The following is an 18693-nucleotide window of genomic DNA, read 5'->3' as shown; positions in this document are numbered from 1 at the left end:
GAACTAGACGTGAGCCTACGTGTCATGTGTCTCAGAACTGTGAGCATCTCTTGTGGGATACTATTTTTATTATTTCCTTTTCTGTTTCCTGGCAGTGATTAGTGATTATTTTTTTAAAAATAAAACAACACGTTTTTATACATGTCTGCTTTGGTGGGGAGAGTATCAGAATGTAATCAGGGGGATTGTTTTGTACTTTGTAAAAATCTGAAGTCATATGTAAGTACAAGGTCCTGTTAATACAAACCCCTTCAGCTTTTCTTCTAGAAGCACCAGCTCTTCGGCTCTGGCTTTTGCTTCTTCTTCCAGTTGTCTGACCAGCTGTTCGGCTTGTCCCTCCTTTTGCTGTAGTTTATCCAGCTCATCCAGAGCTTGCTTTAATTCTTCCTCAAAGAGATTCCTTTCTTTCATTATTTCTTCTTGGAAAGAACAAAGCTTCTGCTGAAGACTAGAAGATAATTCCTTCATCCAATAGAAAACCGCCAAAATTATTTGAAAGGTTTAAATAATTTAATAATTTGCGAGGTTTTAGTAAGGACAGAAAAATGTTCAGATAATGATGTAAGAATACCAAATTCAACATCCTCAAGGAAATTTGAAAAAATATGAAGATACCATATTTACTTTGTTAGGGATTATATTCTATAACTTGTCAACATTGTGATAAATGGTATTTTAGTCTTTGTTTCTATGTAACAGATATACACAAACACACTTTTTGTAAAACTAAAAGCATGCTCTACAACTGGTTTTATTATATTTTTTGGTCATATATAAGAAGGACTATTCAATGATAGTATAAAAATATTTAAAGTTACATGTATACCAATAAAAAGATAAATATAAGTAAATCACCACTGTAAAAAATTCTGACACTATAAAGAGAAAATTGCCTTTGACTCTTTTCCACCTCAATCTTAGCTTCCCCATTCCAGAGATAACCACTTTAGTAAATATATATATGCCTAATGGTCTTTCCTATGTATTTACCTACATACATTTAAAAATGTAAATGACATATATCGTGTATGAAAAGGTCAAAAAACCATAAAAATGATTGTTGAGGTATTTGCAAGTTGGTATAGATAGATCTACTTAATTCTTTTTGTTGCAGCCTCCCCAACAATATGTATATACACATCATATTGCCCAATTCTCACCAAGGGATTTTTAGCAAATGTTTAAATTTGTATCAATCACATAAGTGGAAAAAAAAGGACTTTTATCCTTTCAATTACACTAAGGCAGAACTGTTATGGGCTCTCTGAATTTCTACTTCTGCCATTTTTTTTCCTAGCGGACAATCTTTTTTTCTCATTGATATGAAAAATAGTTTTTATGTAACCTGGATTTTAAAAATGGCCAGTTTTGTTTCTTGTGTGATTAGATGCTTTTTTTACAGCTCAACCATAAATGTCTATGTAGTAATCTAACACAAGAATGTGCTGAGAAGATTTTTAAAGAATTTCCTTATTTTGCTTCATCTGGGTGCTTGTAATTTTTTTGCATTATCTAGAACACTGTGGTGAACACCTTTGTAGTTAAATATGCAGCGTAACCATGATGATTTCTTCAGGATAAAACTCTAAAAGTATAATTGGTGGATCGAATCTGACCACAGGGGAATGCACAATACGAAATAAGCACCAGTTTGACTTTATACTGCAGTAAACTACCTTCTCTTGTTGCAGAAGGGCATCAATTTCCAACTCTCTTTGCTGTAGCTTTTCATGTTCTTGTTTTTCAAGAATTAACTTCTCTTCTAAGTTTTGCATTTCAGACTTCAGATTTTCATCCTCTTCTCTGTCCCTGTTAATGAGGTCTTCTAGAAAAGGGAAATGTTAACAATTCTGTAAACAGACACTAATAGTAACTTTGAACACTGCAGATTCCGATAATATTTCATTATACATACACGGCATATTAAGAGATCAAGTATTTTCAAACGGGGAAAACAGAACCCCCATAAGTTTATCCCATTGCTCTATATGTTATATAATAAACCCCTCAAACCTAGTTTTATTTATCTACCAATTTTAATACCCACAAGTAGAGAAGTCAAATACTGCATAATTGTATATGTTTACATCAAGACAAGCAACATGTCAAAATACAGATTATAATAGACTAAAATTCTCATATGTAGAACAGGATTTTTTGTTGTTGTTTATACAATTATTTTTAAAAGTTGTTTATTTAAGGACTTTATGTTGTTTAAACATAGCAGTGCTTTTCTTAAATATTGTCCGTAATACCCAACTGCAGAAGGTAATACCGTAAACACTGGAATACCTTTTTCTTTCTCAAGTAGTTGACATTTAGCATCCAGGTCTTCTACTTGTTTGGACAAGATGACAATGTTTTCCTCAAGAGACTGCTTAAGACTTAAAACTTCATGATTCTTCTCTTTCAAATTTTCTTCTAGCTGGGCAATGTCTAGCTTGTATTTTTCCACTTGGTCTGAGGCACAACTGCGTTAAAACAAATCATTTTGAAGAGCACATCTATTTAAGCGTATGGAAAATTAAACGAAAAGAGATGAAAATGATATATTCACTGTACTTCAACAAAATGAGGACCAATTTAAAACTACTATTGATATTACCTTATTTCTTCAATGTATTCTAAGAGTTTTTCCGTATCAGATTTTTCGTCAAGCGTTTCTTTCTGTATTGAAACACTGAGAAAAAGGTGCATACATTACTACGTACAATTTTCACACATGATGCTTACTTTGTTCCAGATACTGTTATATCAGGCAGGCTGATTCTTCAGTTGAAACTCTGAACTATTCATTTATGTGACATCTCAGGTTGACATTTTAATGTATGCAAATGGGAGACATTTTTTAAGTGAGAGAGCTTTTAAATATATTCTGATAAGAGGGCTGTGATGAGGAGAGTCACCATCTGCAACACTCCAGCTTTTCTGTAGCTTTCCCCACCCACCCCCTCATACAAAAGAGCATATTGTATGCCAGAAAGCCTCTGTTCCAGGCTGCCTAATGTGCAATTACTTATGTGTTAACCCTTCTTCAATCACCTCAATTTAAGAAATGGGCAAAAGACTTAACTAGGCACCTTACAAAAGGATATATACAGTCAATAAAAATATAATTGACTTTAATAGCAACAAATTAAAATCATGAGATACAGCTACTAGAAGGGCTTAAATCACACTGACGACACCCAAGGGTAGTGAGGATGTGGAACCAGAGGATCGACTGTACGTTGCTAAGTGGGCATGTAAAATGGTTCATCTACTTTGAGTTTCTGAAAGTGTCATATGCAGACTACACTGTGACCCAGAAACTATACTCCTACATATTTACTCAAGAAAAATAAACACATATTGATCAGTATCAGAATAGTAAATAAATGGAGCTTTATTCATATATGGAATCCCATGCAGAAATTAAAAGGAGCAAATTATAACACACACACGCATGCTATGGTAAATGCTCCCCCAGGCCCAGCTACTTTATGATGCTGAGATCAGAACGTGATTGCGGGGTGGGGGGGCCTGCATGGGGAGGAGCAGGGACAGGCACCAACGAGCTTTTGAGGGAATGGCAATGTTCTCCATCGTATTCAGGTGGTGGTGGTTTGGGTACAAACCGCTGTCAAAAGTCATCAGAGTGACTATTTGTGATCTGTGCGTCTTATTGCGTGTCAATTATAGGTCAGCAGTAAAAACAGGGCTAGGATTATGCATTAATCACGGCCTCCTACACCAGTGCTTCTCAATTTGGGTCAATTTTACCACAAGATTACACTATTTGAAAGATTATGAGGCCTTTCCTCATCACCGATACAGAAGACATACAAAAATAGTAATAGTCATATGTCTTTTCAGGCTAAAATATTTAGGAATGAATAGGTCTCAACTATCACGTGGGAGAAGAAATAAGGCGATTAGAGGAAGGCAATGGGGTAAATACTGTGGGAAGGTTAACGTCTCAGAAAACAGCAGCAGGTGAGAGCGGTGAGCCCTGAACTGGTTACTCAATATTTCCTCTTTCCTTGAGGCACTCACAGTTTTCCCTCGAGCTGTGCTCCTTTCCCCTGAGACTCCTCGAGACTCTTCTGGGTGACCTGCAGTTTCACCTCCATGCCTTGTTGCTTAGCCACCATACTCTACAGGACAGAAATATGTTGCAGGAAGTAAGAAATCGTTCAGATCCGAAGGACCGGACACAGCACATTTAGCAAAGGTATCACTCACCCTCATCTTAGTTTCTCTTCTGTTTCTAAATTTCATCAACTCAAGGCTTAGAACCCTCAGATTCTTCTGGTTACCATCTTCAGAAAACTAAGTATGACAAACATGTACAAGATTGAGAAATATTCTCTGCTAAGTCATATATCCAATCACATAAATATCGATTATCCTAGCAATTATTGGGGCTGTTACATGCCTGTAATATACTCTGACAGAGCAAACCGCCTCTGCCCAGTACCAGGGTTACTGTTTTACACTGCTATTGTCCTCGCCCATCCTGTTCCTTCATGCGACTTTCTGGTTTATTTTAGTAGCCTAGGTGGCCACTTACCTCTGTCTGCTCGAATGTGCATTGCAAGGCTCTCAAACAAAGTTTTGGAGAGGATTTTGTAAAGGGCGTTTGCTTAACAAAATGCATCTGAATTGCCCAGTCTACTTTGAAATATGTGAGGACTAGAGGGTCCATCCCAGGTCAACTAAATCAGATCTTCTTGCAGGGGGCTCAGGAATCTGTTCCCTTCCCCTCCGTTCTTTCTTACACACCCTCACTCCATCTGTAAACTAAGTGCCTGGCACAGTATGGGCCCCGAATAATGTCTCTTAAACTGAACAGTGATTCACGGCATCCTTCTACTTCTATAATAAGCAAAATGACCACGTTACGTACTAATAGTATGTTAACATTGAACATACTTTATGTATTAAATACACTTATTCTTTTTGCATTTTATGTATTCCCAAAAGAATTTGAGGTGAAAGCCTGCTATTATAATGCTACTTATTTCGAAGAAAGGTCTTTAAAGTGACTTCTAGATGTATATTCTGCAACTTTGAATAATGTCCTTATTTACCAGAGTTACTTTGAAAGAAGGTGAGAAGAAGTCAGATATTAAAAATTAACTTGGTTCTAACTTCTTGTGTGTCAGGTACAATAAAAAAAGATACAATAATAATTCCTACTGGAAATAGCATAATATTTAAGGTACATTTAGTAAAGGAAAAAAAAGTCAAAACTAGAGTCTAAAATTCCTAAACAACTAGTATGTGGGAAAGAAACACGTTTATTATTTAGTCAGTTGTAAATACTGTCACGTGGTTCAAATACCTTAGACTTTAGCAGCTCATTTGTCCTGGTTAGTTCGGTAAGCTGCTTCTCCAGGGAAGCGTTACCTGCAGAGAGAGAGGTTTTCTCCCTGACCACGGCACTTAGCTTTGCTTCCAGCTTCTCCAGCTCGGCCTCCAGATCCTGGAGCCGCTTGTCCTGAGCACCACGTTCCTGCACGAGGATGCGGATCTGGGAGGAGACAAGGTGACCAGGGAATGAGTCACTGACACGATGACAGTGTAAATGGCTACTACTGATAATTGCACTAAAGTTCCAGGAAAACTTCTGATGGTGACAGGACGCACGTAGATATTCTAATTTCACTGGCTGTTTGAACAATCGTAACTTACTTTATGATGCAGCTAAAAAAATCTGTAAGCATTTCAAGAACACAGGATTTTAATCGCCATAAACCTCCCAGTGTAACTCAACTCTTTATTCATCTTTCAGATCTTTGAGAGCTCTTCCTTTCCCCAACATAAGGTTCTCTATGATTATATTATTGGTTTATAACTGGTGTTTATAGCTTAGTAGAAAAAAAGACACTGAAATAATCTACATCACACTTTTGCAGCTAAAGAAGTTTAAGCCCCACAATGGCCTGTCAACTCAAATGCCTGCATGACCAAGCAGATAACATAACAAGCAAAGAGAGCCAGGTGGGGACTGAGGAGCAAATGGGGGTTTACAGGGGCAGCCCCGCACAGCCCTGCGGATCGTTACCCAGGAGGGGAAAGTAGGAACTCAGCTGTCAGATCTGATTTTGCAACAGAAGTCAGAAATCTGAATTTGCTTTTGCACAGAACTTTTTTTAAAGACTTCATTTATTTATTAATTTATAGCGAGAGGGGAAGAGAGGGAGAGAGGGAGAGAAACATCGATGTGAGGTTGTCTGTCATGCACCCCCTACTGGGGACCTGGCAGGCAGCCCAGGCATGTACCTAGATTGCGGATTCAACCAGGGACCTTTTGGTTCGCCAGCCTGCGCTCACTCCACTGAGCCACACCGGCCAGGGCTGCACAAAACGTTAAATACTGATAATTAATTCAAGTTAAAAAAACAACAAATACTTTGGGGCTTAAGTAAAATAGAGCTCTATTTGCCAAAAATCTGAAAGATTAACTGATGCAAATGCACAAATGCAAAAAAGTTCTAATCCTGGCACTGCCACTTACCTGCTAGCTGAGATTCACCAATTCCCCCCATTAATCTCTTGCATGTATCTTCAGTAAAATGATAGCCAATATTATTAAAATAAATACAAAAGGATCAGAGCAACCAGGACAGAGATTTGCAAATTACATTGGCATATTCTTCGTCCTGAGCCAATGTTCAACCACAACCAATGGAAAGTTTGAATACACCAAAAGAGTATGTCCTCTGGAAAGTGGAATACAGTGTCCCAGCCAAGGAATGATTTCCCTGTGGGCACTTGTTTGATGGTATATTTGCCACCCAGTGCGACTCCTGATGCTGCAGCGGAAGCCCTACCTCCTCCTTCTCTGTGTAACTCTCTTTCCATTAAAGAGCACATTTAGTTTTCAATAAGTCGAAAGCATTGCTTACCTCTTTTTCCAGCATCTTCAAGTCTTTATCATTCTTTTGAGATTCCTTCTATTTAAAAGTCAAAAAACAGCGATAATCAAATTTAAGTGTCACAAACATTGTAGCCAAATTTGATTTTTAGTTATCAGAAAAGATGAAGGATTCCCAACAGTTCATTTCTGTGTTAAACATTTCCTTGACTCTATGAAAGATTTTTTAGGTGACTTATCTGGTTAATGAAGGTCAAGTTTCTTTAGATCTAAAAATATTTCAGGCTTGAAAGTTTCCACCCCAATAGATTAGGTTTTCCTTCTAGCAAGTCCAGTGAAAAGAACAGGTAGAGCTTTATGAATAAAACTGACTGTTTCGAATGTTAAACAGCAATGCATTTTGATTACTTAATTAACTCTCTATCTCAGAAAGAAAAGGACCTCACAAAGAGAAATCAACTTAAACTTAAATACAAAGAAAAATGCAAAGAAATCGAGACAAACTGAAAGAGAACCAGCTCCTATTCTAACCTACTCATTGTCTTTATATCTAACAGCCTTTTTGAGACAATGACCCAAAACAGAATATCTTTGCCATCTAAAATGGAAGAAAATGCATAAACATCTTAAATGAAATGTGTTTTATATGTTTCTAAGTTGGGGGCAGGGAGGAGGCACGCCAGCTTCATGTTTATTAATTGACATTAATATTAACTGATGGCATTTTTTATTAAGAAAGGACTATTATTTTGGGGTTTTCCACAAACTTGAAACTTGTTTATTTTTTTGTTTTTTTAAGAGAGATTTTGAATTCTATAATTAATTAAAAATTTCAGAACGATTTCTCCAAGAACGTCTGTATCAGTGCTGTACCACAGAAATATAATGCAAGCCACATATTCATTTTCAAATTTTCTAGTAGCCATATTTAAAAAGTAAAATTTCTAATAATATATTTTACTTATCCCAAAATATCAAAAATATTATTTCGACAGGTCATTATATAAAGTTATTAGTGAGACCTTTTTTGTTGTTGTTGTTCCAGGTCTTCAAAATTCGCTGTGTATTTTCCACTTATAGCACATGTCAATCCAGGTTCTAAATTTTATCAGAAATATCTCTTTGTGTTGAGATTTCATAAAACAGATGAGAAAGTAGATTTGCATGCCTGAGCTGTCCTGAACACATTTCAGAATATTCCAACGACAGTTTTTAAATATAGGCATGTTCATTAAAACTAAATAAATACAAGTCTAAGCTCAACCTACGGCTTCAGTTTCTCAACTTTGAATCTTTTTTCACATTAAAATATCAATTTGTGGATCTCTTTAAGAAAGTACAACTTGCTTTTATGAATGAATGGAAACAGTAATAGTAGGCTCTTGCACAAGCAATAACATGAAGCTAATAAGAATTTAATCTCCCACCACTCCTTGGCAGTTTCTGAATAGTAAACATCTTTTAGGCATTAGACTGTTTTTTGTTTTTCTTTTCTACTACTTACCTTCTCCCAAAACAAAAACAAAACAACTCAAATGATGGTTAACTAATAAATCAAAGCATCGCATAATTTTTAAAAGCTTACTAGGTATTATAAAATGTATCTAGATATAAAAATGACTAAGTGGAGACCATTTTGTAATTCTGAATTAGGGGCACATTTAAGTACAATATATTTAATAATGGTGTAGGTAGAAGTGTGAAGCTCACTAGATTCCTAAAGATAGTGTTTCATTGATTTACAGGTTTACTTATAACTGATAGGTGTTATTATTAACTTAACCCATTCTAGTCAAATATAATACCTTTCAGGAATAATTTCAATGACATAGTTAATAAACCAGATAGAGCATAAGAGCTCCTCACCTTTAATCCCAAAGTCTTAACTTTTCTTGCTGAAGTAGGCAAGGTAGTATCCTTGTCAACAGCAAAATTCTGTTGAGATTCTGCAACAATTGAACCACAGACAAAACACAATTTCAAAATTTCTTATTGTAACTATTAGTCAATCAATATAATGTTATTCTTTTCTGGACTTTACAATTCCAAATAATTAGTTGCACAATATTTTTCACACATCTAACATTTTTCCAGTTTTCCTAATGTTCTCTGACAAAAGGCTAAGATAATTACATGAAAAGGTAGACTACATATCTGTGTCTTGCTTCATTTTCCTGGTTATTCAACAGTGCTATGATAAAAGCATTATTCTGTACTCGACCCTTTTGTAAATCCATCAAATAAGAAAATTTAAATATAGACGTAGTTTCACACTTTTAGAAATACTATAAAATCAATAAATGTATTACCGTTGTTCATAACTTTAAAATTTAGGAGATCATATAACCATTGTTTTATTTTGGGATGCATTACCTTTTTGTTTTTTAAATCGTTGTGATTTCTGAAAGGACACTGGCCCTTTCAACACCTCCGAAGTTTTCACGTCATAAGCACCTGGAGATGGTGCACAACCTGGAGGAAATGTAAAACATTAATGTCTCATCTGATGGTACTTACAATGCCAAAGTAAAGTCAGTAATGTAAATGCCATTAATAAATGCCTTGTTTTTTCAAATGTAAAAATAGCATCCATTTGATATGAGGAACAATATCATTATCTTCCCAAAGGCCCTTTATTTCGATTGGGTCAAAGAACATGGGCAACTGGGCAAAACAGCAAAGACAGTCTTGGGATGAATATCCTGTGAGAACAAGCGACAGGGCTTTCTTAATAAGCCTTGACTGTAAGAAATAACATGCTTGGAATCTACTCAGGGTCACTGAGGTCAACCACCATCAGATTCTAGAAATGAAGCGACTCAAAGTGTTTAGCCCTCAAGATTTAGCCTGGAAAATGTATAGTGATGATCCATCCCTGGTTAATTCCAATATATCAGAAAATTTATAAAGTCATAGACTGTATCTATACCCCAGAAATTTATATTGTATAACCTCAGGTGAATAACTGGAGTCCCAAACTGAAGGCATGTCAGAGTGCTTATACATGGCAAAGGTAAGATCTGGCTCTCAGAACTGACAGTAATAAAAATATCATTGGCATAAAGTTTTAGCTGACCGGGAGTCAATAGTTATACTATTCTCTGAAAAGCTATTTACTTCAGTCCAGACTATCATGCAAATAGAAAGGAACAACAAGGAGTTTGACCATTCCAAGGCAACCCCGAGTGTCCCCTGGTGTTTTTCAAATAGCATGATAGAGGCTCATTATTATAACTTGACTAGCATTTTAAAAAATATTTTATTTATTTATTTTTAGAGATGGTAAGGGAGGGAGAAAGAGAAGGAGAGAAACATCAATGTGTGGTTGCCTCTCATGAGGCCCCCACTGGGGACCTGGCCCGCAACTCAGGCATGTGCCCTGACTGGGAATCGAACCTGCGATGCTTTGGTTTGCAGCCCGAGCTCAATCCACTGAGCTACATCAGCCAGGGCTGACTAGCATTTTTTAAAACAGTTGAAACAACAGAAAATATCAGTGTGCTCACATGTGGCAAATGTAAGCACAGTTTTGTGTAGAAATATAAAAATATATCCCACACAGAAATATATAATTTATTTCTCACCCTGGGACAAAATAAAAAAGTATTAAAAGTCAATTGCTTTCAATTCTAAAGGCCATAAAAACATCAAGGACAGAATTAAGTTTCCTCTACCTGGAACAATGATCATGTATATATACTGACATAAAGATTCCAATCCCAGGAGCTTTCCAATCTAAATGTAGTCAATAAGGGGTAGAGGCAGTGAGTTTCCAATCAGGAGAGAGTATTAAAATGAAGTGTAGGATTCACTGGGATATCCAAGGTAAAGGCAGACTTAGCAAAAAGCATCAACCTTAGCTACCTCGTGTTTCTCACACTCCACACCTGCTAACGCCATGGAGTTAACAATAGGGTGAGAGCAGTTTCCCTAAAATCAGATTAAAGGTGGCACATCTTAGAGCATCTGTTTTACTCACTTGGGATAGGGGTGGGAACTTTAGTGGGGAACACATATTTTAAAGCAAACAGGGGACTCCAAAGGAAACTGCCACCACTATTGTAGACAATGCCCATTGGGGGAAAGTAGGGATGAAGTGATGGTTATCTTTTCTTTGTTTTTAGGGACCCTTTTGTGAAAAAGTGTGGGAAGCACTGTTCTAGACTTGGCAGAGCAGCCAGGAAAAAAGTGATGCTGAATTCTAGTGTTCTAGTTCATCGCTGGGTGCACACTCTTAAAAGGGAGTCAGGGCCAGTAAAAGAAGGGATGGTGGAAGGTAACTAAGCAGAACCACGCAAGCTGAGAACTATTAAAACCATATTTAGGCCCGGTTCCATGCACTAGTTTTGCCAGTTTGGTCCTGTAACACTAAGGAAATCTAAGTCTCGGTCTTGTTATCAGTAAAATAATGAATAATATTTAGGGTTACCTCTCCAGCATGTTGGGAAATGAAAACACAACTAATAATCTATGTGATGATGTAGCAGGCTGCTTGGGGCACCGCCAATACTAGCTGCCATCGCTTCATTGATAGTGATTTCGATACTGCCATAATTTTACAACCACAAGCTGACTTTACCAACCTTCTTTCTTTTGTGCCTAAATGTAATATCTAAAAGGAAATCCACAAGTTCAGGCAAAAAGCATGGTCAAGGGTTTCTTCGTTTTTTTTCTTTTTTTACCAGTAAGGCCTTTCGCACTTGACCACTGACTAGTTACCAGCGCTTCCTCACCCACGTTCCTGCCCTCTGCTTCAGTGTCTACCCAGCACTGTTATGGGCTGCATTCTCCAACTGAATGGAAGCTGCATGGAGCAGGGACTTTGCTTCGGTCACTGCTGTATCCTTATCATCCTAAATAGTAATTGGCATGTAATGAATGCATAGCATGTGTTTCAAAAACAAAATATCAATTGAACGAGCCCCGTGCCAGCCCTAAAACCGCCTATTTCGCTCTCATAGAATCAAAAGGGGCAAGGAGCGTGACAGCGACTCCCGTCCCTCAGTTCCTTCCCCCGTACGCACCAGAAGGGTCATTGAATCGTTTCAGGGGCGCCTTAGGAAACGACATGCTGACGACCAGCTCCACAAACCGAAGGGTACCAGCGCTCCTCGGCAACTTCCTAGTGCAGCTTTTGGAATTTACTGACTTCAAATTCAAATCTCCCAGCTCATTCCCCGCCCACCTAGACATTAACCAATTGAAAAACCAAAACCCTGGATACACCAATCCAGGAAGGGAACATCCAAGAGCATGCGCATTAAGCTCTCCCCGCGTCCAATTAGGTGGCTTGTGAGTTCAGGGGGGACGCACCCAGTCATTCCTGGCGTTACTCAATTGTACCCTTCGCCCTAGTAGCATTTGCGCAAGCGCACTTCAAATCTGAGAATTTTGGAAGCCGGCTTGTGGCGTCATTCCGGTGGAGATGCAGTGAGTTCCATCCTTATTGGTTCCAACCCTCTCCCACCCTTCCTTGGATGTCAACTTCTCTGGATGTCAGTTATTTCGAATTGGGTTCTGACAGTGTCCTAAACAGCCACTGAGAGGGGAAATCAAATACGCTGAGACCTCAGCTGACATTCCCGCGCATGAGTGGTGACCCTAGCGGAGTGGCCGGGGCGGGGCCTACGCGTGGACAGTCAGCGCACGCGCGCATCCCGCTTAGTGCAGCTGTCGCCCGGAGGCACCTGGAGTATGTCGGCCCCGTTCGAGGAGCGCAGTGGGGTGGTTCCCTGCGGGACGCCGTGGGGCCAGTGGTACCAGACTTTGGAGGAGGTGTTCATTGAAATTCAGGTGCCGCCAGGCACTCGCGCCCAGGATATCCGGTGTGATCTGCAGAGCCGGCATGTGGCGCTGGCAGTGGGTGGCCGCGAGATCCTCAAGGTAGCGGCAGGTTGGGTCTTGCGCCTTCCCCAAATTCCCGAGTCCTACGGTTTCCGTAGGAAGACTGTTGGAAGGCCGTTGGGTTTTTCTGGCTGGCGGAGAGAGCGATAAAATTGGCCTGATTTTGGTCTGGTCCGATCCCCCATCTCCAGGGCCAGTCCTGAGTTGACGTGGAAACTTGGGGAGCCCATTTTTCCGACAATTTTGCTAAACCAAATGAAGCTGCTTCTGTTGTGCCTTAGCGGGTCTTCAGCTGAGAACCCTGTAACTAGATCGTTAAAGAAACACGCATTTATATCCCATACACACTGCTCCAGGCACCGCCCTAAGTGCTGGGGGAACAGCGTCGAACGAGACTAACAGGGATCCAGAACCCGAGTTACGGCAAGCAGGAAGGCACAAAAATCCTGAAATAATAGGCAATTACAGGGAAGCAAAGAAGAAAGTCAAGGGTAAGGATAACGGGATGAGGACTCAGGGGTGATGTCAGGTGATTTTTCGATGTACACCTAATATCGAATACCGACAGTATTGATGCCAGGTAATTTTTTCTCATCGAAAAATTAGAAAAATTCTGCATGTTTCTGGAGTGGTTAAGCAGATGGTCAAGAGGTGTGTGAAGGGAATAATACCCCGTTTATTCTCACCAGCGCCCTTTGGGTGTGGGGTCCACCTTTGCCTTGTTAAGCTTTATAGTTAAACTCAATTAAGTCGAAATTAGATTCCTTTCTCTGATTACATGCCCAAGATTTTTGATGGCATGGTGAAAATTGTTTGGTAGGTTACCTGGTTCTGCCGTTAGTTTTTGTAATCTTGGGCAGGAAATTTTTCAGTGACTCCAAAAAAACGTCCATCCAAAAAGTTCGGTAATTACAGGACCATTTTTATAGGACCAGTTTGAGCATAACATAGTATCCATGTGAATAAAGAGCTGGGAGTAGTTTGTGATCTGTTATAAGCACACAGCACAAGTTAGCTCTTAGTATTTTCTATAGAAGTGCTTTGAGTGCCTTTGAGAAGAGGAAGGTTCATGTGAAAGACATTAACTTATATCACATGGATCCAAATAACCTTTCTGAATATTTGTGTAGTTGATAACTTCTAGAACACTGGTCTAAGGTCACAGTTCAAATTTACCTTAGTAATTCCAATAACTTGGGAATTGAGCGATAATTCTTAGCTCTAGGATATTAGATGTACATTTATGCCAGTAGGATTTTTTTCACAAGTATTGACATGAGGAAAAAAATGTATCCTTTTTTAACATGATATTTTCTAAAACAAATTTGGCAAGCAGCACATCAAAACAGGTTTCAGCAGATGCATTCAGTTCAATTTACATGTTGCTTCTTAAAACGGGTTTCTAAAAAAAAAGGAACTAATTGGATGTCATCTATAGTATGTGCTAAAATAATTTTTAATGCTAAGTTGCCCAGCAAAGAGATTGAGCCAGTTTTTAAAGTTTGTTTTATTTTATTTTATTGTTTATTTTTTAAAGATTTTATTTATTTATTTTTAGAGAGGGAAGGTGGGGGGAGAGAGAGAGAGAGAGACATCAGTGTGCGGTTGCTGGGGGTCACGGCCTGCAACCCAGGCATGTACCCTGACTAGGAATCGAACCTGCAACACTTTGGTTCGTAGCCCATGCTCAATCCACTGAGCTATGCCAGCCAGGGCTTAAAGTTTATTTTAAAAGACATTTCTTATTAATTTCATCAGGAGAGCTCCTGTAATTTATCTTAATTGATAAAACATTTCAGATACAAATTTCATATTTGGCTAATCAGTGATCGGTAGTATTTCTTCATCTTAAAGAGCTTAAGGAGCCCTGATCTTTCTTCAGAGAACCCTGTATTCTCTGTCAAAGTAGATACTCCAAGCAGTGTAAACTAGGTTCCCTTTCACTTGCTAGCAGGAAACTTAGGGTTGAGCACTTACCCATGGGTTGAAATGGTATAAAACTTTATCTCTGTGTTCTGTCCAAATTAGACAATTATATGTGGATTAGATAGGAAATTAGGTAAGTCTTAGATCATGAAGGCTTTATGAATTTAATGAAGTTTCTATATTTTTAGTACCTTATATGTTTATTTTTCAGGGCAAGCTCTTTGATTCTACAATAGCTGATGAGGGAACATGGACTTTGGGTAAGGGTAATCTATTACAAGTCTTAGAGTCTTTAAAAATTAATTTTGTCTTGGAACTTAGTGTGTTTTCACTGTTTTAAGTGTTTTGTCTGCAGCTTTGGAAGATACAATAATAGAAATGTGTTAACAATTGTATGGCAAGATTACCTGATGGTTTCTGAAAATATATAATTTAATAAATGAACTCCAATTTCTTTGTGATTTTTGTTTGTTTAGAGGATAGAAAGATGGTTCGTATTGTTCTTACAAAGACAAAGAGAGATGCAGCAAATTGTTGGACTTCTCTTCTAGAATCTGAATATGCAGCTGATCCTTGGGTGCAAGACCAAATGCAAAGAAAGCTTACATTAGAGAGATTCCAGAAAGAAGTAAGTCAGATAACTATATGATATGTGTCATTCAACATCTTAAAAACATAGAAATATTTTTTGAAACTAGAACTCATGAGATTATAAAAATTATAAAAGTTCTGTAGAGGAATTAACAAAAATAAATGATTGGAAAAATGACTGGCCTTTTTAGATATGGATTTGATTTTTTAACAGATTTTCTTGAGAATATTATGATTTCTAAGTTTAAATTCATTTAATGTAATCAGTAATGTATGAATAAAGTCATAAAAACTCAATCAGTATAGACTTATATAGTGTAAAAAAATGAAAGGGTCCTTCACCATCATCTCTTCATTCCACACCCCTGTCTAAATCTCATTATATTGGCTTGTTTTGTTTTTAACATGAATGGAGAATCACACTGTGTATATTGGTCATGTTTCTTTTCTAATACTATGTTTTGGGTTTCTTTCCTTATTAGTACACATAGATAAAGCTTATTTCTTTACTGCTTCAGGGTGTTTTCTAGTCTGAATGTATTGTAATATGTAGGTACTCCTGTTTGATAAGATTTAGATTTCCCCATTTCTGCCTGCTATTTCAAACAAATTTTGTGCTTTCATATCTGTGAAACTCTTCAAATATTCCTTTAAGATATCTAGGAGAAGAATTACTACATCAAACTGTTACAATTTTCATGGATAATTTTCATCTACGTAGTGTTTTCCAGATGTGTATATCTCTAGCCTAGACTTTTCTCCTGGATTTTGGACTTGCATCTCCAATTGCATATTCAACAGCTCCACTCGGCTAAGAAACATACTAAACTTAACACGTCCAACATGAAGTTCTTAACTTCCCTCCCACATTTGTTCTACGTCTAGCCTCATCTTCATTGATGGACACAAGTTGTTCAAATGAAAAGAAACTTAGGGAATCATCCTCCATTCCTGTCTGTCTCTTAGACCCTGTCCATTTTGTCGGGAAGCCTTGCTGGTTCTGCCACCACCACTATGGTCTGGCTGTCCTCTACTCTTCTTGACTAGGTTACTTCAGCAACCTAATTGTTCTCTTCACTTCTCTCTTTGCCAGGCTGCAGTTTCACGCTCAGTCAGAGCAGTCCTTTTGCAGTGCAAGGCAGATTACATCACTTCTCTCTTTTGAACCCCTTCACACTAGTACAAGACAAGGTCTCTTACAGGGCTCAGTCTGGTCTGGCCTTCCTGATCCTCTGGACCTCCTCTCCTGCTAGTAGCCCCCTGGGCCGTTCTGCTCTAGCGTGCAGGCCTTTTTGCTCTTCCTTCAACATGTCAGGCCATTGCTTTTCTGTTCTTTTGACTGCAGTGCTCTTTTCCCACAGCTTGCCTGACTTCGCTGCTTTCTAGTCCTTCCTCGGTGAGCATTCTTTGAGTCTTGATCATCCTATGTAAATACCGTGAACTCTTCATTTCCCTTATTCTGCCCCACTTTCTTTCTTTTTTCCTATAGCACTTAACTTTTAACATACTACACACTGACTTTTAATATACTAGATAGTGGCCTGCAAACACGGTCCATGGGTCAAGTCCAGCCCACTGCCTGTTTTTGTAGTGAAGTGTTTCGGAATGCTGCTACGCTCATTCGTTTGTGTATTGTCTTTCATAGTGGCCACGACAGAATTGAGCAGTTATGGCAGACCATGTAGTAGTCTTCAAAACCTAAAATATTTACTACCTGGCTCCTGATAGGAAAGTTTGCTGACTCCTGCACCAGCTAACTGAATGGTTTATTATTTGTCTCCTGTTTGAGTGTAAGCTCCACCGACGCAGGGATCTTTGTTCACTTTTGAATTACATAGGACATTAATGGTGTCATCCAAACTGTAGGAACTCAATAAATGTTTGTTGAATAAATGAAATGCCCTATAAAAGCACTAAAGCCTGAGGTAATGCTTACTTCTTAGGATTATTATGGGGATTAACTCTGTTAATGTATGTGTAGCTTTCGAACCCTACCTGGCATATAGTAAGGTCTCAGAAATGCTAGCTATTAAAATCTGTGTCTACACTGATACTAACGGATGTGTTCGCCCATACACTTGTCAGCTTTGTAACACATATATTGAATCTTCTAAATATTTGTAGGCCTGAAAATTGAAAAATACCTTGTAGTTTTAAGTTCCATTTTGGTGATTACAGTGAAGCTTGGTACATTTTTACCTGTTTTTTAGCCATTTAGATTTCCTTTTTTCGTCGCTTGACAGTTCATATCTTTTTACCATTTTCCTTTTGGTTTACTTATATTTTTCCTTATAAGTTTTATCATAATTTTTTTCCTATCTTTTAGAATCCCGGTTTTGACTTCAGCGGAGCAGAAATCTCAGGAAACTACACGAAAGGTGGACCAGATTTCTCGAATCTGGAGAAGTAGCTGCTGCTGTTTCGCTGAGTTCTGTGGACTCGAGCAGGTGTTGCCAGCTTGGTCAAAGGAACAGATTGTGTGGGGGAAGAAGAATGTGGGTGCCTCCAGTTAACTAACTGCAAAATACATTTAAATATGGTTCTCAAGATTGCATTCAAATATGATTTACATAGGAAACATCTTAAATTCTGTGGGGAATATTCTATTGATATAATGGTAACTTTTTTTGGACTTGTTTTTGCTCAGCATTAAGTTTCAAATGCTGCATTTTGCTAGTTTCATATTTAATCTATATTTTTAATACAAAAACAGGTTATAGATCATATGAAATGACAGGTTGCCTTCAGGGAAAATTAAGTTTTTTCTTTTAATAAGCATGATGCAAGAATAATACTATTAAACTTTTCTAAATAGGAATTGTGTACCCCTTTGTCTGAGTATACCAGTTCACACAAGGAAATTGTATTACTGAGAAAAAATTTAGAAAAGGAAAAAATCTACAAATATATTCTGAGTAAGTTAACTTTAACAGTTAATGAAAATCTCTGAATTAGTGTATTATTTCCTGAGAGATCACTTTATGTCCAAAAATTAAACAGCTAACTGACAGGATTAGGTGAGGTGAATGTGGTTACTGGGCAAGTGCACCACGACTGACAAGAACCAAATCACGGTCAGTGATATAAATGGGTGACATCATTTGGGTATTCAGTGATCCAGACATAGACGTGAGGATTGTCTTTACATTTTATTTTATCCTTTTTATCTCCTTTTTAATTTAAAAATAAATTTTAAACAATTTTGAATGTACAGAAAAGTTAGAAGATGCAGAGTTTGTTTGTTTGTTTTTTAAACTTTCCCGAACCATTTGTGTGTGGGTTGATGACATGACACCCAGTTGTCTCTGCATGTCTCGGCTTGTACTTCCTGGGGAGGAGATGCTCTTACATGTAACTGCAGCACAACCATTCAAGTCCAGACACAAGCACTGACACATTATGACCAGCGAATCCTTAGACCTTCGCTTCATTCAAGTTCAGTTGTCCCAGTCAAGTCTTTTACAGCAAGA

At 38.0% G+C, this 18693-nt stretch overlaps 2 protein-coding genes across 6 annotated transcripts in view; one reads left to right on the top strand and one right to left on the bottom strand.

Moving 5' to 3' along the window:
- Positions 1 to 12523, bottom strand: part of HMMR (hyaluronan mediated motility receptor) — a 21838-nt gene extending 9315 nt beyond the window's left edge. The window contains exons 1-11 of one of the 3 annotated variants that reach the window (XM_036014345.1): positions 12441 to 12523; positions 9236 to 9334; positions 8729 to 8808; positions 6894 to 6941; positions 5327 to 5515; positions 4225 to 4311; positions 4036 to 4136; positions 2606 to 2680; positions 2293 to 2471; positions 1677 to 1825; positions 248 to 462 (exon numbers count right to left, since the gene is read on the bottom strand). In XM_036014345.1, coding sequence (XP_035870238.1) covers positions 248 to 462; positions 1677 to 1825; positions 2293 to 2471; positions 2606 to 2680; positions 4036 to 4136; positions 4225 to 4311; positions 5327 to 5515; positions 6894 to 6908 — 1010 coding nt within the window. In that variant the 5' untranslated portion in view covers positions 6909 to 6941; positions 8729 to 8808; positions 9236 to 9334; positions 12441 to 12523. Of the gene's footprint in view, positions 1 to 247; positions 463 to 1676; positions 1826 to 2292; positions 2472 to 2605; positions 2681 to 4035; positions 4137 to 4224; positions 4312 to 5326; positions 5516 to 6893; positions 6942 to 8728; positions 8809 to 9235; positions 9335 to 11886; positions 12300 to 12440 lie in introns of those variants that run through there. The other 2 variants (XM_028528729.2, XM_036014344.1) reach the window with 2 other exon arrangements.
- Positions 12451 to 18693, top strand: NUDCD2 (NudC domain containing 2). Of its 3 annotated transcripts, none has more exons than XM_028528730.2 (4): positions 12451 to 12721; positions 14844 to 14892; positions 15109 to 15260; positions 17550 to 18693. In XM_028528730.2, exons 1-4 carry the CDS (start codon positions 12557 to 12559, stop codon positions 17631 to 17633), a joined length of 450 nt encoding a protein of 149 aa, XP_028384531.1. In that variant the 5' UTR covers positions 12451 to 12556; the 3' UTR covers positions 17634 to 18693. The 3 variants fall into 3 exon arrangements, with proteins under 3 accessions (XP_028384531.1, XP_028384532.1, XP_035870241.1); XM_028528731.2 differs by having other exon boundaries at positions 12518 to 12745; XM_036014348.1 differs by having other exon boundaries at positions 12532 to 12745; positions 15184 to 15260.

The sequence above is a fragment of the Phyllostomus discolor genome, chromosome 13, assembly GCF_004126475.2.
Source record: "Phyllostomus discolor isolate MPI-MPIP mPhyDis1 chromosome 13, mPhyDis1.pri.v3, whole genome shotgun sequence".
NCBI classification, from domain to species: Eukaryota; Metazoa; Chordata; class Mammalia; order Chiroptera; family Phyllostomidae; genus Phyllostomus; species Phyllostomus discolor.
The sequence above is the reverse complement of the archived record's forward strand: the minus strand, read 5'-3'. Positions and strand labels throughout refer to the sequence as shown.